Below are 20,951 nucleotides of genomic sequence, written 5' to 3'. Positions count from 1 at the left end.
GGAATTCTAGGTCAGGTCAACAAAAGGAATCGAGTTCTTGGATGTTGTTACAATTACACCATGAGTCGTTAATCATGAAACATACACCCCCGCCCTTCTTTTTACCAGAGAGATGTTTGTTCCTGTCGGCGCGATGCACTGAAAATCCCATTGGCTGTACGGACTCTGACTGCATGTCCCCAGCTAGCTATGTCTCCATGAAACAGAGTTTGTTACAATCCCGGATATCTCTTTGGAAAGCAACTCTTGCCCTAATTTTGTCTACTTTGTTAACTAGGGACTGGACATTGGCGAGTAATATACTCAGAAGCGGTGGGTGGTGTGCGCGCATTCCAAAGCCTCACTAGAAGACCGCTCCAACACCCTCGCCTCCGACTGCGTTGTTTTGTGTCGGCCTCTGGAATCAGTTCAAATGCCCAGGGAGGTGCGGACAAAGGATCCACTTTGGGAAAGTTGTATTCCTGGTCGTAGTGCTGGTTGTGCTGGTTAGTTGACATGTCTCTTATATCCAATAGTTCTTTCCGGCTGTATGTAATAACACTTAATTAATGTTTTCTGGGCTAACAATGTAAGAAATCATTTAAAAAACTAAATACTGGACAGTTTCCTAAGGACTTGAAGCGAAGCTGCCATCTCTATCGGCGCCATTTTGTCAAAGCCTATTTCACTTCCTCAAAATCCCCAGAATGATTCTAAGACAACTCAAGAAATCTGTAATTAATTTGGATGTTTTTGCCAAGGTTGTTTTAATTATGCAATTTTACATCTAACTAAGGTGATGGTGCAGTACCAATTTTTTTTTTTAAACATTACAATACATTCACAACAGATTTCACAACATATTAAGTGTGTGCCCTCAGGCCACTACTCTACTACCACATATCTACAACACAAAATCCATGTTATCGTGTGTTTGTATGCATGTGTCTGTGCCTTTGTTTGTGTTGCTTCAGAGTCTCCACTGTTCCATAAGGTGTATTTGTATCTGTTTTTCTAAATCAAATTTAACTTAATGTGGAATACAGTTCCATGTAGTCATGGCTCTATGTAGTACTGTATGCCTCCCATAGTCTGTTCTGGACTTGGGGACCGTGAAGAGACCTCTGGTGGCATGTCTTGTGGGGTTGCATGGGTGTCGGAGCTGTGTGCCAGTAGTTCAAACAGACAGCTCGGTGCATTCAACATACAAACCTCTCACAAATACAAGTAGTGATGAAGTCAATTTCTCCTCCACTTTGAGCCAGGAGAGATTGACATGCATATTATTAATGTTCGCTCCCTGTGTGCATCCAAGGGCCAGTTGTGCTGCCCTGTTTTGAGCCAATTGCAATTTTCCTAAGTCCCTCTTTGTGGCATCTGACCACACGACTGAACAGTAGTCCAGGTGTGACACAACTAATGCCCGTAGGACCTGCCTTGTGCTGTTAAGAATGCATAGCAACACTTTATTAAGGACAGACTTCTCCCCATCCTAGCTACTGTTGTACCAACATGTTTTGACCATGACAGTTTACAATCCAGGGTTACTCCAAGCAGTTTAGTCTCAATTTCCACATGATTCATTATAAGATTAAGTTGAGGTTTGGGGTTTAGTGGATGATTTGTCCCAAATACAATGCTTTAAGTTTTATACATATTTAGGACTAACTTATTCCTTGCCACCCATTCTGAAACTAACTGCAGCTCTTTGTTAAGTGTTGCAGTAATTCCCGTCGCTGTTGTCCTTTACTCAAAGCCAGGGGCAGGTCATTAGTAAAGATGTAAAAGAAAGTCGGGCTGATGGGCGGGTCTGTCTCACTATCTATGCAATCACTGCAGCTGTTCACCCCATGTTAGTGGGCAAATGTACATTGTCAAATCAAAACCCAACCTTCATTTACCCGTTGTGATGCACGGATGTTCCAAACTCTGTTTTAGACAAGACAGAATTCATGACCAAAATTATACTATTTACACATTGTAGTAAATTCTGAAACGAGAATAACTGTTTCTGACTCATTCTGTGTCAGTGCTACATAGGCCGTTTTCAAATGGATTTGTTGCTTTTTAAAGGCAGTCTCTTTTTAAGATGCTTTTGGGAAACCAGGCCCTGGGCAACTTTATTGACCTCTGTTGATCTGTTGTTGTCATGCCATGCAGAGATGAGAGAGGGAGGAGGCATTCATGCAGTTCATTGAAAAGGCTGGGAAGAGGTGGGTATTGCTAATAGAAAACAGCAAAATTGTGTGTGGAAAATGATCTTGTTTTTAGCTCTATCAGCATTAGCAATGAGTTCTTTCTTTCTAGGCTATCCAAAACACAGCAAGAAGATAAACATAAGAGTTGCCTAGCCAAGGCTTTACTCACTGCAGACATTGGAAAACGTATGGAATATTTGTCATTTTTGTGGGGAAGATATTTCTGTACATGCACTTATAGCCCTACATACATTTTTCATGTGAGCTATTTGATTTATGATAGAGACACTGGAAATAAACTGGGATGTTGATTAACTGCACAATCAGAGTCAGGTTTGAACTATGAATGGAACATGTGGGAAAAAATACACACATTTGTTTTTTAAAAAACTCACTAGTTGTTGTAGCCTCCTAGCCTTGTGTCTGCATGCATCGCTACTTTCTATTCCACCCAACCTCGACCTCGCCATGTTCGGCAGGAGGCAGAAAGAATCTCCATCTATTCCATGCTGCATGTGTTGCTGCCTGGAGTTGTTAATATAGTCTACAGTATCCTGGCATCTATCTGCTCTGCTTGTTTCTTCCATTTCCTCTTGCAATGTGCGTTTTTCTGCTTACCTTTTACATTTTCGCTCAGTGCCCTTCCGACTGAGGTGTTGGATTCTGCAGTCTGCTTGCAGAGAGAGAGAGAGCATTTTAAAGAAACACCCCATCACCTTCTCCCGGTACTTTTTTTCTACTCCTCATTGGCGTTTATATCGGGGAAGTTGGATTATATTCGTGAAACAAAGTCGTTTTCGTATATTTGTATGAGTGTGGTCCAATTATAATTAGGTTGGTTTATAGGTTAGTCCAGTAGTTGTAGGAATGAATGGATGATCAACGTTTGGAGGAGGGCGACAATATCCATTAACTCTTCTTGGTGGGTGCAAAGAGAGAGAGAGAGAGAGAGAGAGAGAGAACGAGAGAGACCAGCCAGTCGCGAGAGAAGAATGGAGAATGCTCCACGAACACTATCCATCGCTTGAGGGAATCGATGAAGAAAGGATGAGATAAACACAATTCTTCTTCACGTTACGACTTTTGCTGTCGAACTTGATAGCCGGGGTTTTACGCATCTCAGTGAAAACAATTCGGAGAATGCGTTTAGGAGGATGGATACCCACGCGTCATTAGGATTTTTGTTTCCAGATAAAGGGATTGAAGAAAAATAACCAAAACTGCTTTTTCTCCCTATATCTGTTTCATCGTTAGATTGTAAAGGTGGAGCGATCAGAGAAGGCCGATGACGGACCTATTAATCTGGTCAGTGCATCAGAACCACCAAAAGGTTCTGGAAACGTTTGGATGGAAATCGGGCGAATGTTTAGACTTGCTTTTGGTTTTATATGAAACTGGTGACTAGTTGTTGCGATTTTTCTCTCTCTGGAATTTTCATCTTCTCATTCAAGAATTTTAAGTCTAACTGAGGTGAAGATATTTGTCGGCTTATCAATTGTATTTTTATTTTATTTTTGGTATTTCGGTACGCTGTCCATTTCGCAATTCCCTTAAATCTCAATCGTTTCCTCTTGAAGTATTCCTTAATCTAAATGGAATTAGTTGAGCGTGAAGCCCCTTGTGAAAGGTACAGACATGGTACATGGGCACAGCCTCCTTCACGGTAAGTCACCACTTATATTGAACATACTTTACTGTCTTGCGCCTATACCACAAAACCTTAATTGGTTGTAGCACAATATTCTTGAGTTTATGAATTGACGTGCCATTGTGGTTGCTTGTAGTTGTCAGTCCAGTTGTGTAACGAATTTGATATCCATGCACTCATACCCCTTCACAATTTCTATAGTATAGCCTACCTTTTCAAACCGCATGTGTAGGCTACTTTTACATAGCATTGCATGCGGATGTATACATTATGGTATTCAGCCTGAAGATTGCATGTATAACCTACACTTTTTCCATCAGTATGATGAATTGTGCGTAGAAGCCCAGTTATGTGTTGCCTGAGGTCTGCTGTATCAAACAGTGTAATAGGTAGATTATGCGTGCCTCTTGATTGCGCATCCAATTCCATAAAAACAAGTTCAGAAACTTTAGGAATTTAATTAAATGGTTTAAAATTAATCTAATTTGAGGTTGGATTTATTTAATGGTAAACTCTATTTTTTTTAAAGGCCCATATCCTTGTATTTTGATATCTTCAGAGTAGGCCTATTTTACGCTAGACCGGATATACTACCAAAATGTATTTGTCTCTTGTTGCAGTTGTTGCAAGTCTACTCATACTTGGGTTGTCTGGGGCAACGAAGAAGGAAGCAGGTATAATGCACTCTATAACTGCATATAGTCAAGTCCAGAATTATTGTCACCCCCGAAAAAGATGAGCAAAAAAGACAGTATAAAATAAATAATACAAATACTGAGCTATATTGTATTCTCAGCTAAATAAGAAAAGTATATCATATTATACTAACACAATTGCTCAGAGAAAGAGATTTTGATAATCAAGTAATATTTTTCCTCTCAAAAAGATAGGTGTCAAAATTATTGGCACCCGTTTTCAACACCTCACCTTCCGAGGATAACTGCACTGAGCCTTTTCTAAAATGTTTTATGAGATTAGAGAACACATCCTTCCCAATGTGTTCTCTAATCTCATAAAACATTTTAGAAAAGGATCAGTGCGGTTATCCTAGCAAGGTGAGGTATTGAAAGGTGTTGAAAACAAGGCTGCCAATAATTTTGACTGCTATCTTTTTGTGAGAAAAAAATATGAATTGTTAAACAAATCTTTCTCTGAGCAATTGCATTAGTATAAAATAATAAAATGTTCTGATTTCTTGGAGCATACAATAAATCTCAGTGTTTGCATGATTTATTTTATACTGTCTTTTTGTTCATCTTTATCAAAGGTGCCAATCATTTTGGGTCTGTCTGTCTGTCTGTCTGTCTGTCTGTCTGTCTGTCTGTCTGTCTGTCTGTCTGTCTGTCTGTCTGTCTGTCTAATCCACTTCACTCTGCTACTGTTTTTTCAGTGAAAAACAATTCAGGAGTGAAGCCTGCAGGACAATGTGGCACCTGGGTGAAAGAAGGAGACGGGGGATTGTTCACTTCTCCCAACTACCCCAGCAAATACCCCCCAGAAGTGGAGTGTGTTTACATTATTGAAGGTGAATAGCTTTCACAGTAACTAACATCATTATAATGCCATCTACGTTTTCTGTTCAGATCATGGGTTGACATTCTTCAAGCAAATAAGGAATGTTTCAATAGACCACCCTGAATAAGGAATACAGACTCTTAAATAGTGTTTCAGGAACCTTGATCTTACAGCATGTAACATATAATAGTGTCCTCACATCTTTATAATCTTAGATCCAGGTGAGAAATTAAAACCATCTGTCTGTTTAACTCCTCGCTGTCTACTTGAGTTCAGGCTTCCGTGAATATGTATGAGCTCAAGTTGCTCTGTGAGTGGATGTATCTCTTCATGTTTCAGAGTGAAATCTGGACCAGATATTGAGATATGTGTTCACAGTAATTACTGATGGGATTGGCCAGTTTAGTTGCTGTGCTGCTGATGTTTGTCTGATGATGGTAATGAAATCAGACAACAAGTTGCAATCTCAGTCATTTTAATTTACGTTCTGGGAGGTTGATATTTGATTAATCAGTGGAGGAGATTAGGTTAAGGCCCTAATGATATTAACTAAATGAATACATGAAAGATCATCTCTACAGAGAGACTCTATTACTGGACTGGAGGAACCATACTAGCTGCAACAGTATCATCTGGGTTATGGTTTGAACTGGATTTATAGATGAAATGTGTATGATGGGCCAGACTTTTAGCCCGATCCACCATCCAGACCTGACCGAGTGTAAGCTTGTGAGATCATTGTCGATCGAGGCCACTGGACATTACCAATAGCCTACTGATAATTAAGATAGAAATATAAGGTTCCCTATCAGTCGGTCACACAGTATAACATACTATGGGGAGTCAACGACCAATCATATTCACCTGAAGAAAACTGAAATCACGCCCAACTGGCCAATAGATGCCTAGCCTACCCTCAGAAGCCCCACCTTCCTGGCTATAACCGGGGCTTGCATTAATTTCCTAAATTCTTCGCTCTTCGGCTCGCCTGAAGGAAGAACGTGTTATGCAATTTACAAACTATGAGATTTGACTCCACCTGAGGTGTCTGTTAGTGGGGAGAGAGTACTCGTCCCCTTAGATGTTGTGAGTTTTGGGTCTTGTTACCGGTTTTTGAGTTTGCTAAAAGCTAACCCCTTATGCTCTACTTGTGTAGTTAATGCTTCCTTGCTTGGGTAGGATTTGTGTTTGCCTAAAACACAGTACTTTCTGCCCTGCTTGTATAGCCAGTGCTTCCTTGCATGAGTAAGATGGCCAGTGGTAAGAGTAAGTAAAAAAATGCTAACCATCCAAGTTTGAACATCTGATCGTGCCCTAGGGAAAATTAAAGATACTCACGGTTGCTGTCCTGTTTGCCTTGGGTGGAAACACACTCAGGAGGCTTTGAGTCAGACCAGTTTGTGTGACCTGTGTCTCCGGGTGTTGTTAAAGGGTCTTCCGGTGAAGCGACCTCTGGAATGGGGTTGTCTGAGAGCAGCAGCGGTGGTCGGAGTTGATAGGGGTGTCATCCCAGAGTGAGGCTCATTCCTGCTTCTCTGGCAGCGTTCAGAGTCCGGATTCCTGGGATGATACACTATCCCTAGATTGCTCTGGAAGGTTTTCAGACTGTGAATGGGACGACATCAGTCTAGAGCAGCCTAAAGCCCTGGCTTTGGACTCAGCGGGGGAGAGTGAACCATTGGTGGTTAATGCGCCTTTGATGGAGCTGTGTCGTAGGGCTGCAGATCAACTGGGGGTGGATTGGCCGTCTTCTACCCCACATCGGTGTTCCTCCAGGTTTGGGGGAAGGTATTTACCTTCTATCCCTGCAGCTGGGAAGCATCGCTTACCCCTGTTTAAAGATTTTGCCAGTGAGCTAAAGGCGACCTGTGATTCCCCTCATTCAGCCAGGAAAGCTAGGTTATGGCGAGTTCATGAATTTAGAGGGTATGGAGGTATAGAGGGTATGGAGGCTCGTTTACACACCGCTGATGCATGGAAAGCTGGTGAGTTACTTAACTCCAGAGGTTAACAAGGGTGCTAATCCTAGCATTGTGCTTCCAAATAAACATTGCAGTTCTCGTGGATGGACAAAGTGTACCAGCCTAAGGTTGTGGCATCCCGATCATTGAATGTGGTCACAATGCTGCAGATGTATCATATCGATTTGCTGCAGGAGCTGAATAAGACCGTGGAGGCAGGGAAACCAGCTTCAGAGCTTCTTGACGAAATCCGTGCTAAGGTTGATTTTGTCCTGCTGTACTATTGTGGCTGTGGGGAAAAGTATAGTGGGCGACAGTTGTGGTTCAGCGCCACCTCTGGTTCATGTTGTCCCGGATTGCTGAGAAGGACATGCGGATATATTTGGATGAGACAGTTTTGCCAACAAGGTCATTTGGCTTGGCTATGGAGTCTTGACAGGCCCATTTAAAGAGGAAACAAAAGCAGGACGCAGCTCTACAGGTCCTTTTCCAACTAAAATCATTCGCACGAGCAGTTCGGCAGTTCCTGAGGCCTGAAAGAAAAGGTCCAGGCCCTTTCTGGACATGCTGAGTTGAAGAAGAGCGGGGTAAAACCAGATTCTTCTGTGGCGTGGAAGAAGCAGACCTGGCGTCCCTAACTGGAGGCCAGGGCTGGGGGCGTGTTCTCAGGGCCCTCCATCTCAAGCATCTACTGTGGCAATAATGCTCCCAAGTGGCTCGGTCAATAGGGGCAAGTTGCTGGTTGCCTAAGTCCACGAACCTGGTGGGAGCCGGGTATCAGAACAGCGGTATCACAATAATACATTGTTTCTACCCAAGGTTCCTCATGTTCAGGGGTATCAAGTAGAGGTTGACCGATTAATCGGAAGGGCCAATTTAATTAGGGCCGATTTCAAGTTTTCATAACAATCGGTAATCTGCATTTTTGGACACCGATTATGGCCGATTACGTTGCACTCCACGAGGAGACTGTGTGGCAGGCTGACTACCTGTTATGCGAGTGCAGCAAGGAATCAAGGTTAGGTGCTAGCTAGCATTAAACGTATCTTATAAAAAACAATCAATCTTCACATAATCACTAGTTAACTACACATGGTTGATGATATTACTAGTTCATCTAGCTTGTCCTGCGTTGCATATTATCGATGCGGTGACTGTTAATTTATCATTGAATCACAGCCTACTTCGCCAAACAGGTGATTTATCACCCGCGAAAAAAGCACTGTCGTTGCACCAATGTATACCTAACCATAAACGTCAATGCTTTTCTTAAATCAATAGTATATATTTTTAAACATGCATATTTAGTTAATATTGCTTGCTGACATGAATTTCTTTTAACTAGGGAAATTGTGTCACCTCTCTTGCATTCTGTGCAAGCAGAGTCAGGGTATATGCAGCAGTTTGGGCCACCTGACTCGTTGCGAACTGTGTGAAGAACATTTCTTCCTGACAAAGACCGTAATTAATTTGCCAGAATTGTACATAATTATGACATAACATTGAAGGTTGTGCAATGTAACAGCAATATTTAGACTTAGGGATGCCACCCGTTAGATAAAATACAGAACGGTTCCGTATTTCACTGAAATAAAAAACGTTTTGTTTTCAAAATGATAGTTTCCGGATTTTACCATATTAATGACCTAAGGCTAGTATTTCTGTGTGTTATTATATTATAATTAAGTCTATGATTTGATAGAGCAGTCTGACTGAGCGGTGATAGGCAGCAGCAGGCTCGTAAGCATTCATTCAAACGGCACTTTCCTGCATTTGCCAGCAGCTCTTCTCTGTGCTTCAAGCATTGCGCTGTTTATGACTTCAAGCCTATCGACTCCCGAGATTAGGCTGGCAATACTAAAGTACCTATTAGAACATCCAATAGTCAAAGGTATATGAAATACAAATGGTTTAGAGAGAAATAGTCCCATAATAACTACAACCTAAAACTTACCTGGGAATATCGAAGACTCATGTTAAAAGGAACCACCAGCTTTCATATGTTCTGAGCAAGGAACTTAAACGTTAGCTTTTTTACATGGGACATATTGCACTTTTACTTTCTTCGCCAACACTTTGTTTTTGCATTATTTAAACCAAATTGAACATGTTTCATTATTTATTTGAGACTAAATAGATTTTATTGATGTATTATATTAAGTTAAAATAAGTGTTCACTCAGTATTGTTTTAATTGTCATTATTACAAATATATATATAAAATCGACAGATTAATCGGTATCGGCTTTTTTTGGGTCCTCCAATAATCGGTATCGGCGTTGAACAAACATAATCGGTCAACCTCTAGTATCAAGAGTGCAGTGTCATCCAGGTGTGGACATAATAAAAACAGTTCCTTCCCCACATTCTGACGAACAGTTTTCAAGAGTGGCGGATATGAAAACAAGCTTGACAAAAATTATTTTATCCCAGTCCTCAGGGTGGCCTTCTGCCCCTTCAGGAGATAATGAATGGAAGACTGGCAGCATTCTCCACGGGCATGAGCAGTTTCACCAAGCGTGATGAGGACAGAGACAGGTGTGAATAGTCTGCAGGTCGCTGTGCCTCCTGCTTTCGTGGTGTCATCACGTCAACAGTTTCCAAAGTCCGAGCACCTGTCTTGAGTCTCTCCTTCAAAAGCAGTCTATACGGGTGGTCCCCATGTCAGAAGCACAGAGCGGTTGGTATAGCCGGTACTTCTTAGTTCCCAAGAGCGATGGAAAATTGCATCCCATCCTGGAGTTGCGTGTTTTAAATAAGCATCTCAAGGTTTGCAAGTTCAAAATGCTCACACTTTGCCAGGTCTCATTCTGTACTCGGTTCTGAGTCATGCGGTTTTGTCCCAGCAGAGGAGGGTCACATTTCGTCTCTGTCTGGCACGGTTTCAGCTTGGGCATTCGGTGCCTTTTCGCTTGTGCCTGCGGTTATTGGGTCTGATGGCCTCTATGATAGCTGTGGTGTCTCTTCTGTTGATGTGTCTGTTTCAGCGCTGGGTGATTGCTACACGTCTGAATGTATCCTGCCACTGCCATCGGTTGCTCAAGGTATCTCGTCGTGCTTAAGGGCATTGACTTCTTGGAGCGACACGCAACTTCTGTTGCAGGGGGTTCTCATGGGCCAGGTAGTGTCCCGCAGGGTGATCACGACAGATGCGTTCTCTCTCTCTCCTAAACCTGTGGGTGCGGATCTACTTTCCAGGGGGGGGGGGTCCTATCGCTACAGAATGGAGACAGCACCTCTCGGGGGTTGCCAAAGATATGGGACCGGTTCAGAAGGGCTGACACGCATTTTCGTCTGTTGGGGAGTGTCCGTCAGGAGAGTCTGTTGTTGATTCTGGTGGCTCCCTGTTAGCCCAGACAACCCTGGTTCCCGGAGATCATCTACCTGTTGGGCAGGGACCCATGGATGGTTCTGTGTCATTGGGATCTATTGTCGCAGGCGCATGGGAGAGTTTGGCACGCATGACCGCAGATAAAGTATCTGTTTGTTTGGCCTCTAAAATGTTGAATTTGACGGCTAGGAGTTTACCCTCAAACAGGATTACGACTATACAGTCTATATACTTTTAAGTGGCACGCGGTTGGAGTTAGGTTAAAGGAGTTTCCTCTTTTCATAGCTCTTTGGTGGACATTTTGATGCCTCTGCAAGAGCGTTTTGAGCAGGGCCTTTCTTTTTCCACATTGAAGGTTTATATGGCAGCCATCTCGACGTGTCATGTAGGGATTGATGGCTCTACATCAGGGTCTCATCCTTTGGTGGTGCGGATCCTGTAAACCGTGCGTTGGCTCAGACCAGTGTCTAAGCCTATGGCCTGGGACCTGGCTTTGGTCCTGGATGCTCTGTCTGAGCCTCTGTTTGAACCATTGGTGTACACCTGAAGGTCCTTTCCTACAAGACCGCCATACTCATGGCCTTGGCGTTGGCCAAGCACGTTGGAGATCTCCGCGTGCTATTAGTACACCCTCCATGTTCTGTTATGTCCTAATGCAGCTTTTGCTCCCAAGGTTATGCCTATGTCTTACAGGTCCCTGGCTTTCGAGCTGTTCCCTTTCTCACCTCCTTTGTTTGCTTCCGGTGAACAACGTAGGTTGCATGGCTTGTGTCCGGTTCGCACTTTCCGCAGGTATATGGATAGGACGAAGGATATCCGTGTTTGTGACCAGCTTTTTGTCTATTTCGCTAATCCAGCTCATGGTAGGGCACTTTCGAAGCAGCGTCTTTCTCATTGGATTGTGGAGGCTGTCTCCCTGGCATATGACAGCAAAGGACAAGAGTTGCCTACCGGTGTGTGTGCTCACTTCACTAGCGGTGTGTGTGCTCACTTCACTAGCGGTGTGTGTGCTCACTTCACTAGCGGTGTGTGTGCTCACTTCACTAGCGGTGTGATGGCTTCTTGGGTATTATTCAGGGGCATGACAATTGGTGATATCTGTGCTGCAACCAGTTGGCGTTCCCAACATACCTTTGTGAGGTTTTATCGCTTGGATGTAACTGCTCCCTGTGTGGTTACCACAGTTCCCTGTGGAGTCTTGGGCTGCGGTGGCAGTGCGCAAGTACACAGTTACCAGGTTTCCTGGTTCATCGCCTCTGGTCGGTGCTTTGCAGAGTGAGTGTGCGTTTTAACAAGTCACCACAGGTGTTCTGTTGTGGTTCAAAACAACAGAACAGTTCTGATGTTTCAAGCTCACAAGGTAAGTATTTTTCTTGGAACTGTGGGGTCAATGGACTTGGGCTGCTGTGGCAGCGTGTCAGTGCACATAGCTAAGTTGCAGAAGCTTCTGGTTCCCTATATAGGGCTCTGACAGTTGAGTCCTCATGAGGCTCTGACAATTCAGGCTTCGCTGCTAAGTATTAGTTGAAAAGGTGGCTTCTGTAACCCCTTTTTGGAGCCGGTGGAACCTGTGTGTGCTTGGGTTAGCGTGGGCATCCTGGTTTGGTACTCTCTGAGCCATCTTGGAGCGTGATGTATGTTACCCAGTTATACCCAGATGTATGTTCTACCCAGTGTGAAAGGGAATGAAAGGGAACATACAGTTATAAATATAACTACTGTTCCCTGAAAGAGGGAACGAGGTATAACATATTTTGGCCGTGCGCCGTCAAGGGGTTTGGGCTTGTTGAAGATTGGTACTGAATTGAGGAAATTCATGTGAGTCCTGGTGTTATAGCCAGGAAGGCGGGACTTCCGAGGTCGAGCTCAGCATCCATTGGCCCTTTGGGTGTGATTTCAGTTTTCTTCAGGTGAGTATAATTGGTAGTTGACTCCCCATAGTATGTTATGCCTCATTCCCTCCTCCAGGGATCAGTTATATTCATTACTGTATGATTGATTTGCTTGGAATACTTGTAAAGTCCTTCACCAATAAATTAATAAAATACAGGGATTCTAAGATTCAGATTTTCTTAGTAGTTCAGTCATCTAAGCCACATAGTAGTTCATTAATTTAAGACAACTTACAGTGAGTATCTATTTCAATTGCATTGCAAAATGACTCAAAATGAGTAAACCCCCAATGGGCATTTACCATAAGAAAGCTTCATCTTAATTGCACGCTGTTTAATTGCACTTCATTTGTTCTCCATGTTTTGCCTTATATGCCTTATAGATGTACTGTGTTGTGTAATATGCTACACAGTTTGAGCATTATATTTATCTGTGCTATCTACTCTCTTTGTCTCCTCCAGCTCCTCCGAGGCTGTGTATCGATCTTTTCTTTGATGAGAGGTATTCTATAGAGCCTTCATGGGAATGTAAATTTGACAACATTGAGGTGCGAGACGGCCCCTTTGGCTTCTCCCCAATAATCGGGCGCTACTGTGGCCAGACCATCCCTCCCTTCATCAGGAGCAGTGGACGGTACCTCTGGATAAAATTTGTTTCTGATGCCGAACTGGAGGCAATTGGATTTTCAGCCAACTACAACTTCACTGCAGGTAACAACCGATACAAAGTATCCACACTACCTTCAGCTAGGCAATCGCAACATCCCCAAACTTCAACATGCCCAATCGCAACATGCCCAATTGCAACAGCAGGAAGGTGTTGACACTGCAAAGAGGCTAGTTCAGTATCCACAAAGCGTCTCAGGGTAGGAGTGATTTTAGTTCATAATAAATAAGATTATATGGACACATCCTAGATAAGCACTCTTACTCTGAGAAGCTTTGTGGATATGGGCCCAACGCAAACATTGGCTCTCAGAAACCTCATCAACAGTCTGTTCACACCCTCTCTGCTAAGCAACACCATATATTTCCTTAGCACGGTTAAAAAGAAAAATGTTAATGCAACTTCTTTACTATAAGTAATTGAGACCAAAAGCTCACGAGAAGTTTCAAGTGTTTAATACCAAGGATACAGTCAGCTGAGTGCATACATTTAGAAAGCTCACAACACATTTTATACTCTTCCCTTATAGGCGTCACCTCCCCAGCTATACATTTTATGACCCCAATGAGTTTCCCTCTTTTCCCCTGTGGAATGTCCATGGTTCTCTCTTTGTTTAGCCAGATAGTCAGAATCACACCCCGTCCATCTTCTGTTCTGGGCCTGACCCTGCTCTCTGATCCTAGGCAATTTCCTCTTATCTGATTAGGTCAACTTTTCTAAATTAGTATACACACAGTTTCATGGCCTAAACTCCATTTATACTCACAGTAATCATTCACTAAACAGGATACAAACAAACTACAGTTTAACTTGAAACATGTTACATTTTGATAGAAACCATAATTCCCCCCCCCCCCCAATTAAAGCATAAATCCTTCTTATTGTTTAATACCATTAAACAATCATTCAACTGCCTGCTGTAGACTTTCTTCTTCATTGGTTTTCTCTAGATCTGAGAGTGTGATAGAAAAAGACTTGATAGATAGAGAAGAAAAAAAATACTAGAAAAATAAAATAAGTAAACATTAAGTTAAAGCAATCCTAATTTCTACTGATTATCATAAGCATCTATGTAGATACATTTATAAACTAAATCTCCGACCACAGCTTAAGGAACCCGACCGACACAATCTCCTGCAACCCCTGAACACTATGCCCACTGAAATGCTTTTATGCTAAGTAGGGCTCTAAATATCCCCCTAATGCTTTTTCTCAGTCTTCCATCAAGGGCTACAGGATCACAAGAGATGTTTTTCAGCCAAGTCCTCCTCACTGCGTTCACCTCCTAAAGCTACCCTAAAGACGTGAGCCGTAGCCTGAATCAATTTCACCTCCTCTTGTGGCAAATCTGCACTATATGTGCGTTTCAGCAACAAAGCTTTTACTATATGGAATCCAAACAATGCCATCAGAGCTACTACTCCCGTAACTGCCAACACTGCCCATGCTGCATATTCCAACATCCACCTTATTTGATCAATTGTCCAATACCAAAACCTTAAGTCTCTTTTGTTATTACTCCCAATGTAACAGCATTAAGTATTGTTACCGCTTTAACTCTGTCACTGTCAGTAACTTTCACCACCGGCTTTACCCGTTAGATCTATGATCGAGTTTATGAGATATTCTCTGCCTTTTCCCCAGTCCTCTCCCAATGTTTTCCTGATCAGCTTATCTATTGCCTCCTTATGTTGTGCTACAGTAGGGACTGGCGGGCAATAATTACCATTACTCAGATCTGGATCACATCTCTCATCCCACGGTCTCATCCCACAACTAAACATGTCCAGAGGCCCCACGTTACTGCCCTTTTTACATTGTGATCTACACTCCTTCTTTTCCATCATCACCTCCTCTATCAAAACCTGCTCTAGCCTCTCCATCCTGCTCTAGTCTCTCCATCCTGCTCTAGTCTCTCCATCCTGCTCTAGTCTCTCCATCCTGCTCTAGTCTCTCCATCCTGCTCTAGTCTCTCCATCCTGCTCTAGCCTCTCCATCCTGCTCTAGCCTCTCCATCCTGCTCTAGCCTATCCATCCTGCTCTAGTCTCTCCATCCTGCTCTAGCCTCTCCATCCTGCTCTAGTCTCTCCATCCTGCTCTAGCCTCTCCATCCTGCTCTAGCCTCTCCATCCTGCTCTAGCCTATCCATCCTGCTCTAGTCTCTCCATCCTGCTCTAGTCTCTCCATCCTGCTCTAGCCTCTCCATCCTGCTCTAGCCTCTCCATCCTGCTCTAGCCTATCCATCCTGCTCTAGCCTATCCATCCTGCTCTAGTCTCTCCATCCTGCTCTAGCCTCTCCATCCTGCTCTAGCCTCTACATCCTGCTCTAGTCTCTCCATCCTGCTCTAGTCTCTCCATCCTGCTCTAGTCTCTCCATCCTGCTCTAGTCTCTCCATCCTGCTCTAGTCTCTCCATCCTGCTCTAGCCTCTCCATCCTGCTCTAGCCTCTCCATCCTGCTCTAGTCTCTCCATCCTGCTCTAGTCTCTCCATCCTGCTCTAGCCTATCCATCCTGCTCTAGCCTCTCCATCCTGCTCTAGCCTCTCCATCCTGCTCTAGCCTCTCCATCCTGCTCTAGCCTCTCCATCCTGCTCTAGTCTCTCCATCCTGCTCTAGCCTATCCATCCTGCTCTAGCCTCTCCATCCTGCTCTAGCCTCTCCATCCTGCTCTAGCCTCTCCATCCTGCTCTAGTCTCTCCATCCTGCTCTAGCCTATCCATCCTGCTCTAGCCTCTCCATCCTGCTCTAGCCTCTCCATCCTGCTCTAGCCTCTTCATCCTGCTCTAGCCTCTCCATCCTGCTCTAGCCTCTCCATCCTGCTCTAGCCTCTCCATCCTGCTCTAGCCTCTCCATCCTGCTCTAGCCTCTCCATCCTGCTCTAGCCTCTCCATCCTGCTCTAGCCTCTCCATCTTGCTCGGCGTCTCCCAAGTCAGTAGGTGTTGGTGCAGCTTTCACCTGGAACACATAGATCCAGGCCTTCCTTCCCGACACCTTCACTGCTGTGTCAGTCACTAGTAGGACAGTGTGGGGTCTGGTCCACCTGGGCTGAAAGGTACCCGGTTGATGGACCTTCAAGCACACCTTGTCTCCCGGCTCTAGTAGGTGTGCTTTCCAATCCAGAGGGAGTCTACGGTGGGCCTCTTTCACCTGGGAAGATACACACTGCAACACATGGGTAATTTCCTGACAATAGAACAACATAGACTCTCCCAGTATGGCCAAATCACTCATTTGTGACGTGAATAACAGCACCTGGTACTCCCATCGGTCTCCCAGTTACCTCTTTATGTGGCATGAGTCCTGTGGTGGCATTGGAATAGTATCCAACCTAACAAACTCTGAGTCATATGTTCCTTAATCCCACTCTTCAGGAGATTTGATTATATTATTACAGCAAACTTCCTTTCCGTTGATGTGGCCTCCTGTATACAGGAATTTGTGGATTTCCTTTTAAGCATTATACCTTCTTTAACAAACCCCTCATTGAAAGTTGACAATAGTGTCTGAAATGACAGTACTATCTCTGCTACTACCACCATGATCTGGGTCTGTCTGACACTCAATTTACTTCATACTAGTCTCTATAATCTATATTGTGCAGTTAGCTGTCCTCTCCTACGAGCTATCTCCTGTAACATTATACATAGAGTGGTACCTTTTCCAAGAGACTCTATTATCAACTTCCTGAATTTATGAGCCACCCCCAGTCACATTCTATTCCGCTCTCCCAATGTTAATGCCAAAGAGCGTAAACACACACTGTTGAAAACATTTTCCAAATTGTCCTATACCCCCTTATCATGCTGTCTACCTCACTGCAGATACCGGATCAGGGAGTTATGTCGCTAACCTCTCGGGAGAAATCCCAACAATACAACATCCCCAATCTGGTGAAATTTGTGTGAAAACAAATACATACAGTGTAACAGGTTTTCCTCCTCTTCTGAGGAGGAGTAAGAAGGATCGGACCAAAATGCAGCGTGGTACGTGTCCATGATAATAATAACTCAGAACACGAGAAAATACCAAAAGAACAAAGTGAAGGAAAGAAATTAAAATCGAAACAGTCCCGTATGGTGCAAACACAGAAACGGAAAACAACTACCCACAAATCATAGTGGGAAAACAGGCTGCCTAAGTATGGTTCTCAATCAGAGACAACGATAAACAGCTGCCTCTGATTGGGAACCATACCAGGCCATACACAGAAATACAAAAACATAGAACAACACATAGAATGCCCACCCCAACTCACGCCCTGACCAAACTATAGAAAAAATAGAGACGTAAAAAAATAGAGATGTAAAAAAGGAACTAAGGTCAGGACGTGACACACAGAAACACTAACCCACATAATCACACTGCCTGTTAAATCAAAGATGAACAACTCAGTCTATTATCAGCCAATTAGAATTACAACTCTTGATAACTCTATAAGGAAGTAATTGTATCCAGTAAATAAATAATTGTATCCAGTAGCGTAATGGTAAACTAGACTATACTTAAAAATCCTATTGTCCATTATTTCTAGTAAGATTGATCAGGCCTCAACACCATTAAGTATTTCCTTTCCCTTTCTTTCCCTGTCCTTCAGAAACCATTTCAAACATTTAAAACAGTATCCCATATTCATAATCAGTAAATTGTCTTTGCGTGCTGGTGTGTGTGTGGTAAACCATATGGTGAAAACACACACATGGCCAGGCCTTACTTATCTGGGAGCTCATTTTACAGCCTAATCCTTCCAAAGAGAAAGAAAATGACACCCCCTCCTCTGCTTGAAGAGAAAGTGTACATTTCGTTTGATTTCACTATGCTTCATCTTAATCAGCAACTTGTACGTTTTAATTACAAACCAAGCTCGATACTGATAAATCCACTGTCCTCCCTCCAATCATTAATCGTTAGTTTTAATCCACCTCATTGTTTATATGCCCTTCATTTAGCATGTACTACCCTTAGACACGACAACATTTATCTCTCCACCGAGTCCAACGATTCACTCCCGTAATGACTGGTCTCTCTTCTTCTCCATGATTTTCCCAAACCACGGCACTACAACATTTTAAAAAGGTCATTTAAGGTTTGGTAACCCCAACTCTAATTTCTTGTGACCTTCTCCCAATATTAACTCTCATCTAATTCCCAGTGACCAATCCACCCTTTAGTTAATTCTATAAATCTATTTCAGAATAAGACAAAATGAAATGTCTCACGAGATTAGAAACTCCCCAAGGTTTTCTGAGTTTACAAGGAGTATTTTTCTGTTACGATTCTAACTTGTTACCTTTTAGACTCCATTGTCTTTGATTCTCGCAAGGATTTTCCAACCCCAAAATCGTCTCCACTTCCATCCATGTAATATGATCTGTGTATTGTTACTGGACCTACAGTATGTTCAAAGACATGGTTTTGTTCAAAGACATGGTCAAAGACATGGTTAATAGATCCCAGGCATCTATTAAAAAGCAGTGAGTGGAGTTTGATTCCACTCTCAAAGCATCCTGCTCTATTTCATCCACCTCCCCCGCATTTGCTGTTTTCATAACAGGTTTCAAACCTGCCATAAAAGCAGACGTACAAATTCTATTAATGTACTCACAAACCCAGTCTTTTTGCAGCTGAGTACTAATCTGCTAATTTTGGGGTTTAAACCTCTCCCGACAGCACACAAAGTATGCTATCAGCTCCTAGCCTCCAGTAATGGTGGCAGGCAGACAGGCTAACGATATTTGTTGCTGTAGTAATATATAACAAGTGGCGTGGAGATTTAGTTTGATAGCTTTCAATCTGAGTTCTCTGTGTTGTTTACAGGGGTACAGGAAGGGGGGGGGTAGCAGAGGAAAGGTGAAGTAGCGTGACAGGCTAATCTGTACTGTCGAACACAATCATCCCAATTACCTCCCTCCGCGTGCCGTGAGAAGCCTTGATTCTCTTAATTTGCATCACCTTCGGGCTGGTTTCCCATTAACTGAGCAGTGGGTGGATTTACTTCAACCTTTCGAAACCGAACCATGATTTGAAATCCCCTCTGGTCTCCTATAGGCTGTATGATGTATACCCTTGGCTGGGTCAGGGTTTAATAACACTGTCAACTTATTTTGTGCGTTGTCGAGGGTTGAAGGGAATACTGCCTGAAGCAGCGTGATATGTAGGAGAATTTTAACACCAACATCACAGCTCTGAAAGACTGACCTGCAGAATCATGTTCCATGTGGGAAAAATTCTTATGAGCATCCCACATTCTGTTTATATCCTTCTTTACCTCCACAAAATACATTGCCATAAGCCTCTTGACGTTTTTCATTGCCATTGACCCACAACATTGTCCTTGGATACTGTTTTACTTAAGCAATAAGCAATAATTTTCGTGTGAATAACTCCCTGCTAGGGCTGTTCTTAGGCCCGAAGTGAAGCCAAGGGCCGGGGAAACAGACCTTAGGAGGGTGTTATTCTCAATAATTCCCAGGCTCGAGGGCCTTATAACTTTTATAAAACGGTTGCCAACATATTAAAAAAGATTAACGACATGTTTTCATTAAAAACTTTATTATATTGTGTAAATTTGTTTTATTTCATCCTTCCGAAATAGTCCCCACAAAAGCCAGTCGTTAGTTCTGAGTTTCTGAAATTGCTATCCATTCTATTTCCAATGGTTGCTATACTAAACAAATCATTGGCATGTAGCTATGTAGGCTAGCTACTTCTACTTTGGTAGCTAACACACAATCGCATCAAGCAGCTGAAATGTGCCTTTGTTTCTATTGCCATATATCCATTATAATAATCCTGACAAATGAATTGTCCTTGCTCAGAGAAGCGGTCAGTCTCATCACATTCATGTGCATGGCACGGTGAAGATCGAAAAAAAAACTGCAACATTGTTCCACAGGTCAGAGAGGCAAACAGGAAGGTTTAGACAAACCCAAACTGTTGCAAACCAAATGCTAGCCTATTAGCATGTGGAAATATTGTCTAGACACTTTTTCCCAGGGAAGATTAAGTTGGTAAATTGGCTGGGCTGTGGGACAGTGGATGCGCATTGATAAATCTAATGGAACTGTTAACAGGCATTACCTGAATAGGGGGATTGTGGTGCTATAACTTTTCTCTATCAACCAATCAGCATCCAGGATCCAAACAACCCGTTTTATAAATTTGAACAAAGCATCATTTCCGTCCCTTACCCTCATAAACTGTATATACATTTTTCTCCACACATATCTATTTTCACCACACACAAGGATTTCCCATACACCCAAATACATTGATATTTTATCCTAGATGGATAGACTAGATTTAATGGGGTGAAGAAGGAATGGGATTGCTATTGACAATTGAACCTATACAGTAAGTTAAGTAAGATAGAGTGAGTGAGGTCATGTGAAAAGGTGGGTGTAGATAGGGGGGAAAGTGGTATTGTCCATTTATAGTCAGGTTGATGAAGTGTGTATGTTTTCTCAATAGAATATTGTGGTGTTTGAAAAACTCCTGTGTACTGGTGAAGCCTCTTCTCATATGGCTGAAAGAGATACAAATACATAAATAACATGGCTCCCCTCTGTCTTGACAAGAAATATCTGTGGCATATGATTTACATAATTAAAGAAGATAAAAGTCTTGAATTCACTCAATTTGATGCTCCAAAATCTGGCTGTGTGGAGAGAGGTTCACATCTGCCTCTGCCTAGCTAATGCTGCTAGCACATGCTAATTCACACTAGGCTACTCAAGATGAATGAAAAGCAAGGGGAGCGAAGGA

The 20,951-nt window shown here is 42.9% G+C and overlaps 1 protein-coding gene across 4 annotated transcripts in view; it reads left to right on the top strand.

Moving 5' to 3' along the window:
• The first annotated feature begins 2,693 nt into the window (after positions 1 to 2,693).
• Positions 2,694 to 20,951, top strand: part of neto1l (neuropilin (NRP) and tolloid (TLL)-like 1, like) — a 184,120-nt gene continuing 165,862 nt past the window's right edge. For 2 of the 4 annotated variants that reach the window (XM_036935146.1, XM_036935147.1), the window contains exons 1-4: positions 2,696 to 3,840; positions 4,446 to 4,499; positions 5,216 to 5,350; positions 12,986 to 13,234. In XM_036935146.1, the coding sequence (XP_036791041.1) occupies positions 3,813 to 3,840; positions 4,446 to 4,499; positions 5,216 to 5,350; positions 12,986 to 13,234 (466 nt within the window). In that variant the 5' untranslated portion in view covers positions 2,696 to 3,812. Of the gene's footprint in view, positions 3,841 to 4,445; positions 4,500 to 5,215; positions 5,351 to 12,985; positions 13,235 to 20,951 lie in introns of all 4 variants that reach the window. The other 2 variants (XM_036935149.1, XM_036935145.1) reach the window with 2 other exon arrangements.

Source organism: Oncorhynchus mykiss, chromosome 11 (genome assembly GCF_013265735.2).
Source record: "Oncorhynchus mykiss isolate Arlee chromosome 11, USDA_OmykA_1.1, whole genome shotgun sequence".
NCBI classification, from domain to species: Eukaryota; Metazoa; Chordata; class Actinopteri; order Salmoniformes; family Salmonidae; genus Oncorhynchus; species Oncorhynchus mykiss.
This window is presented reverse-complemented; position numbering and strand designations above follow the sequence as displayed.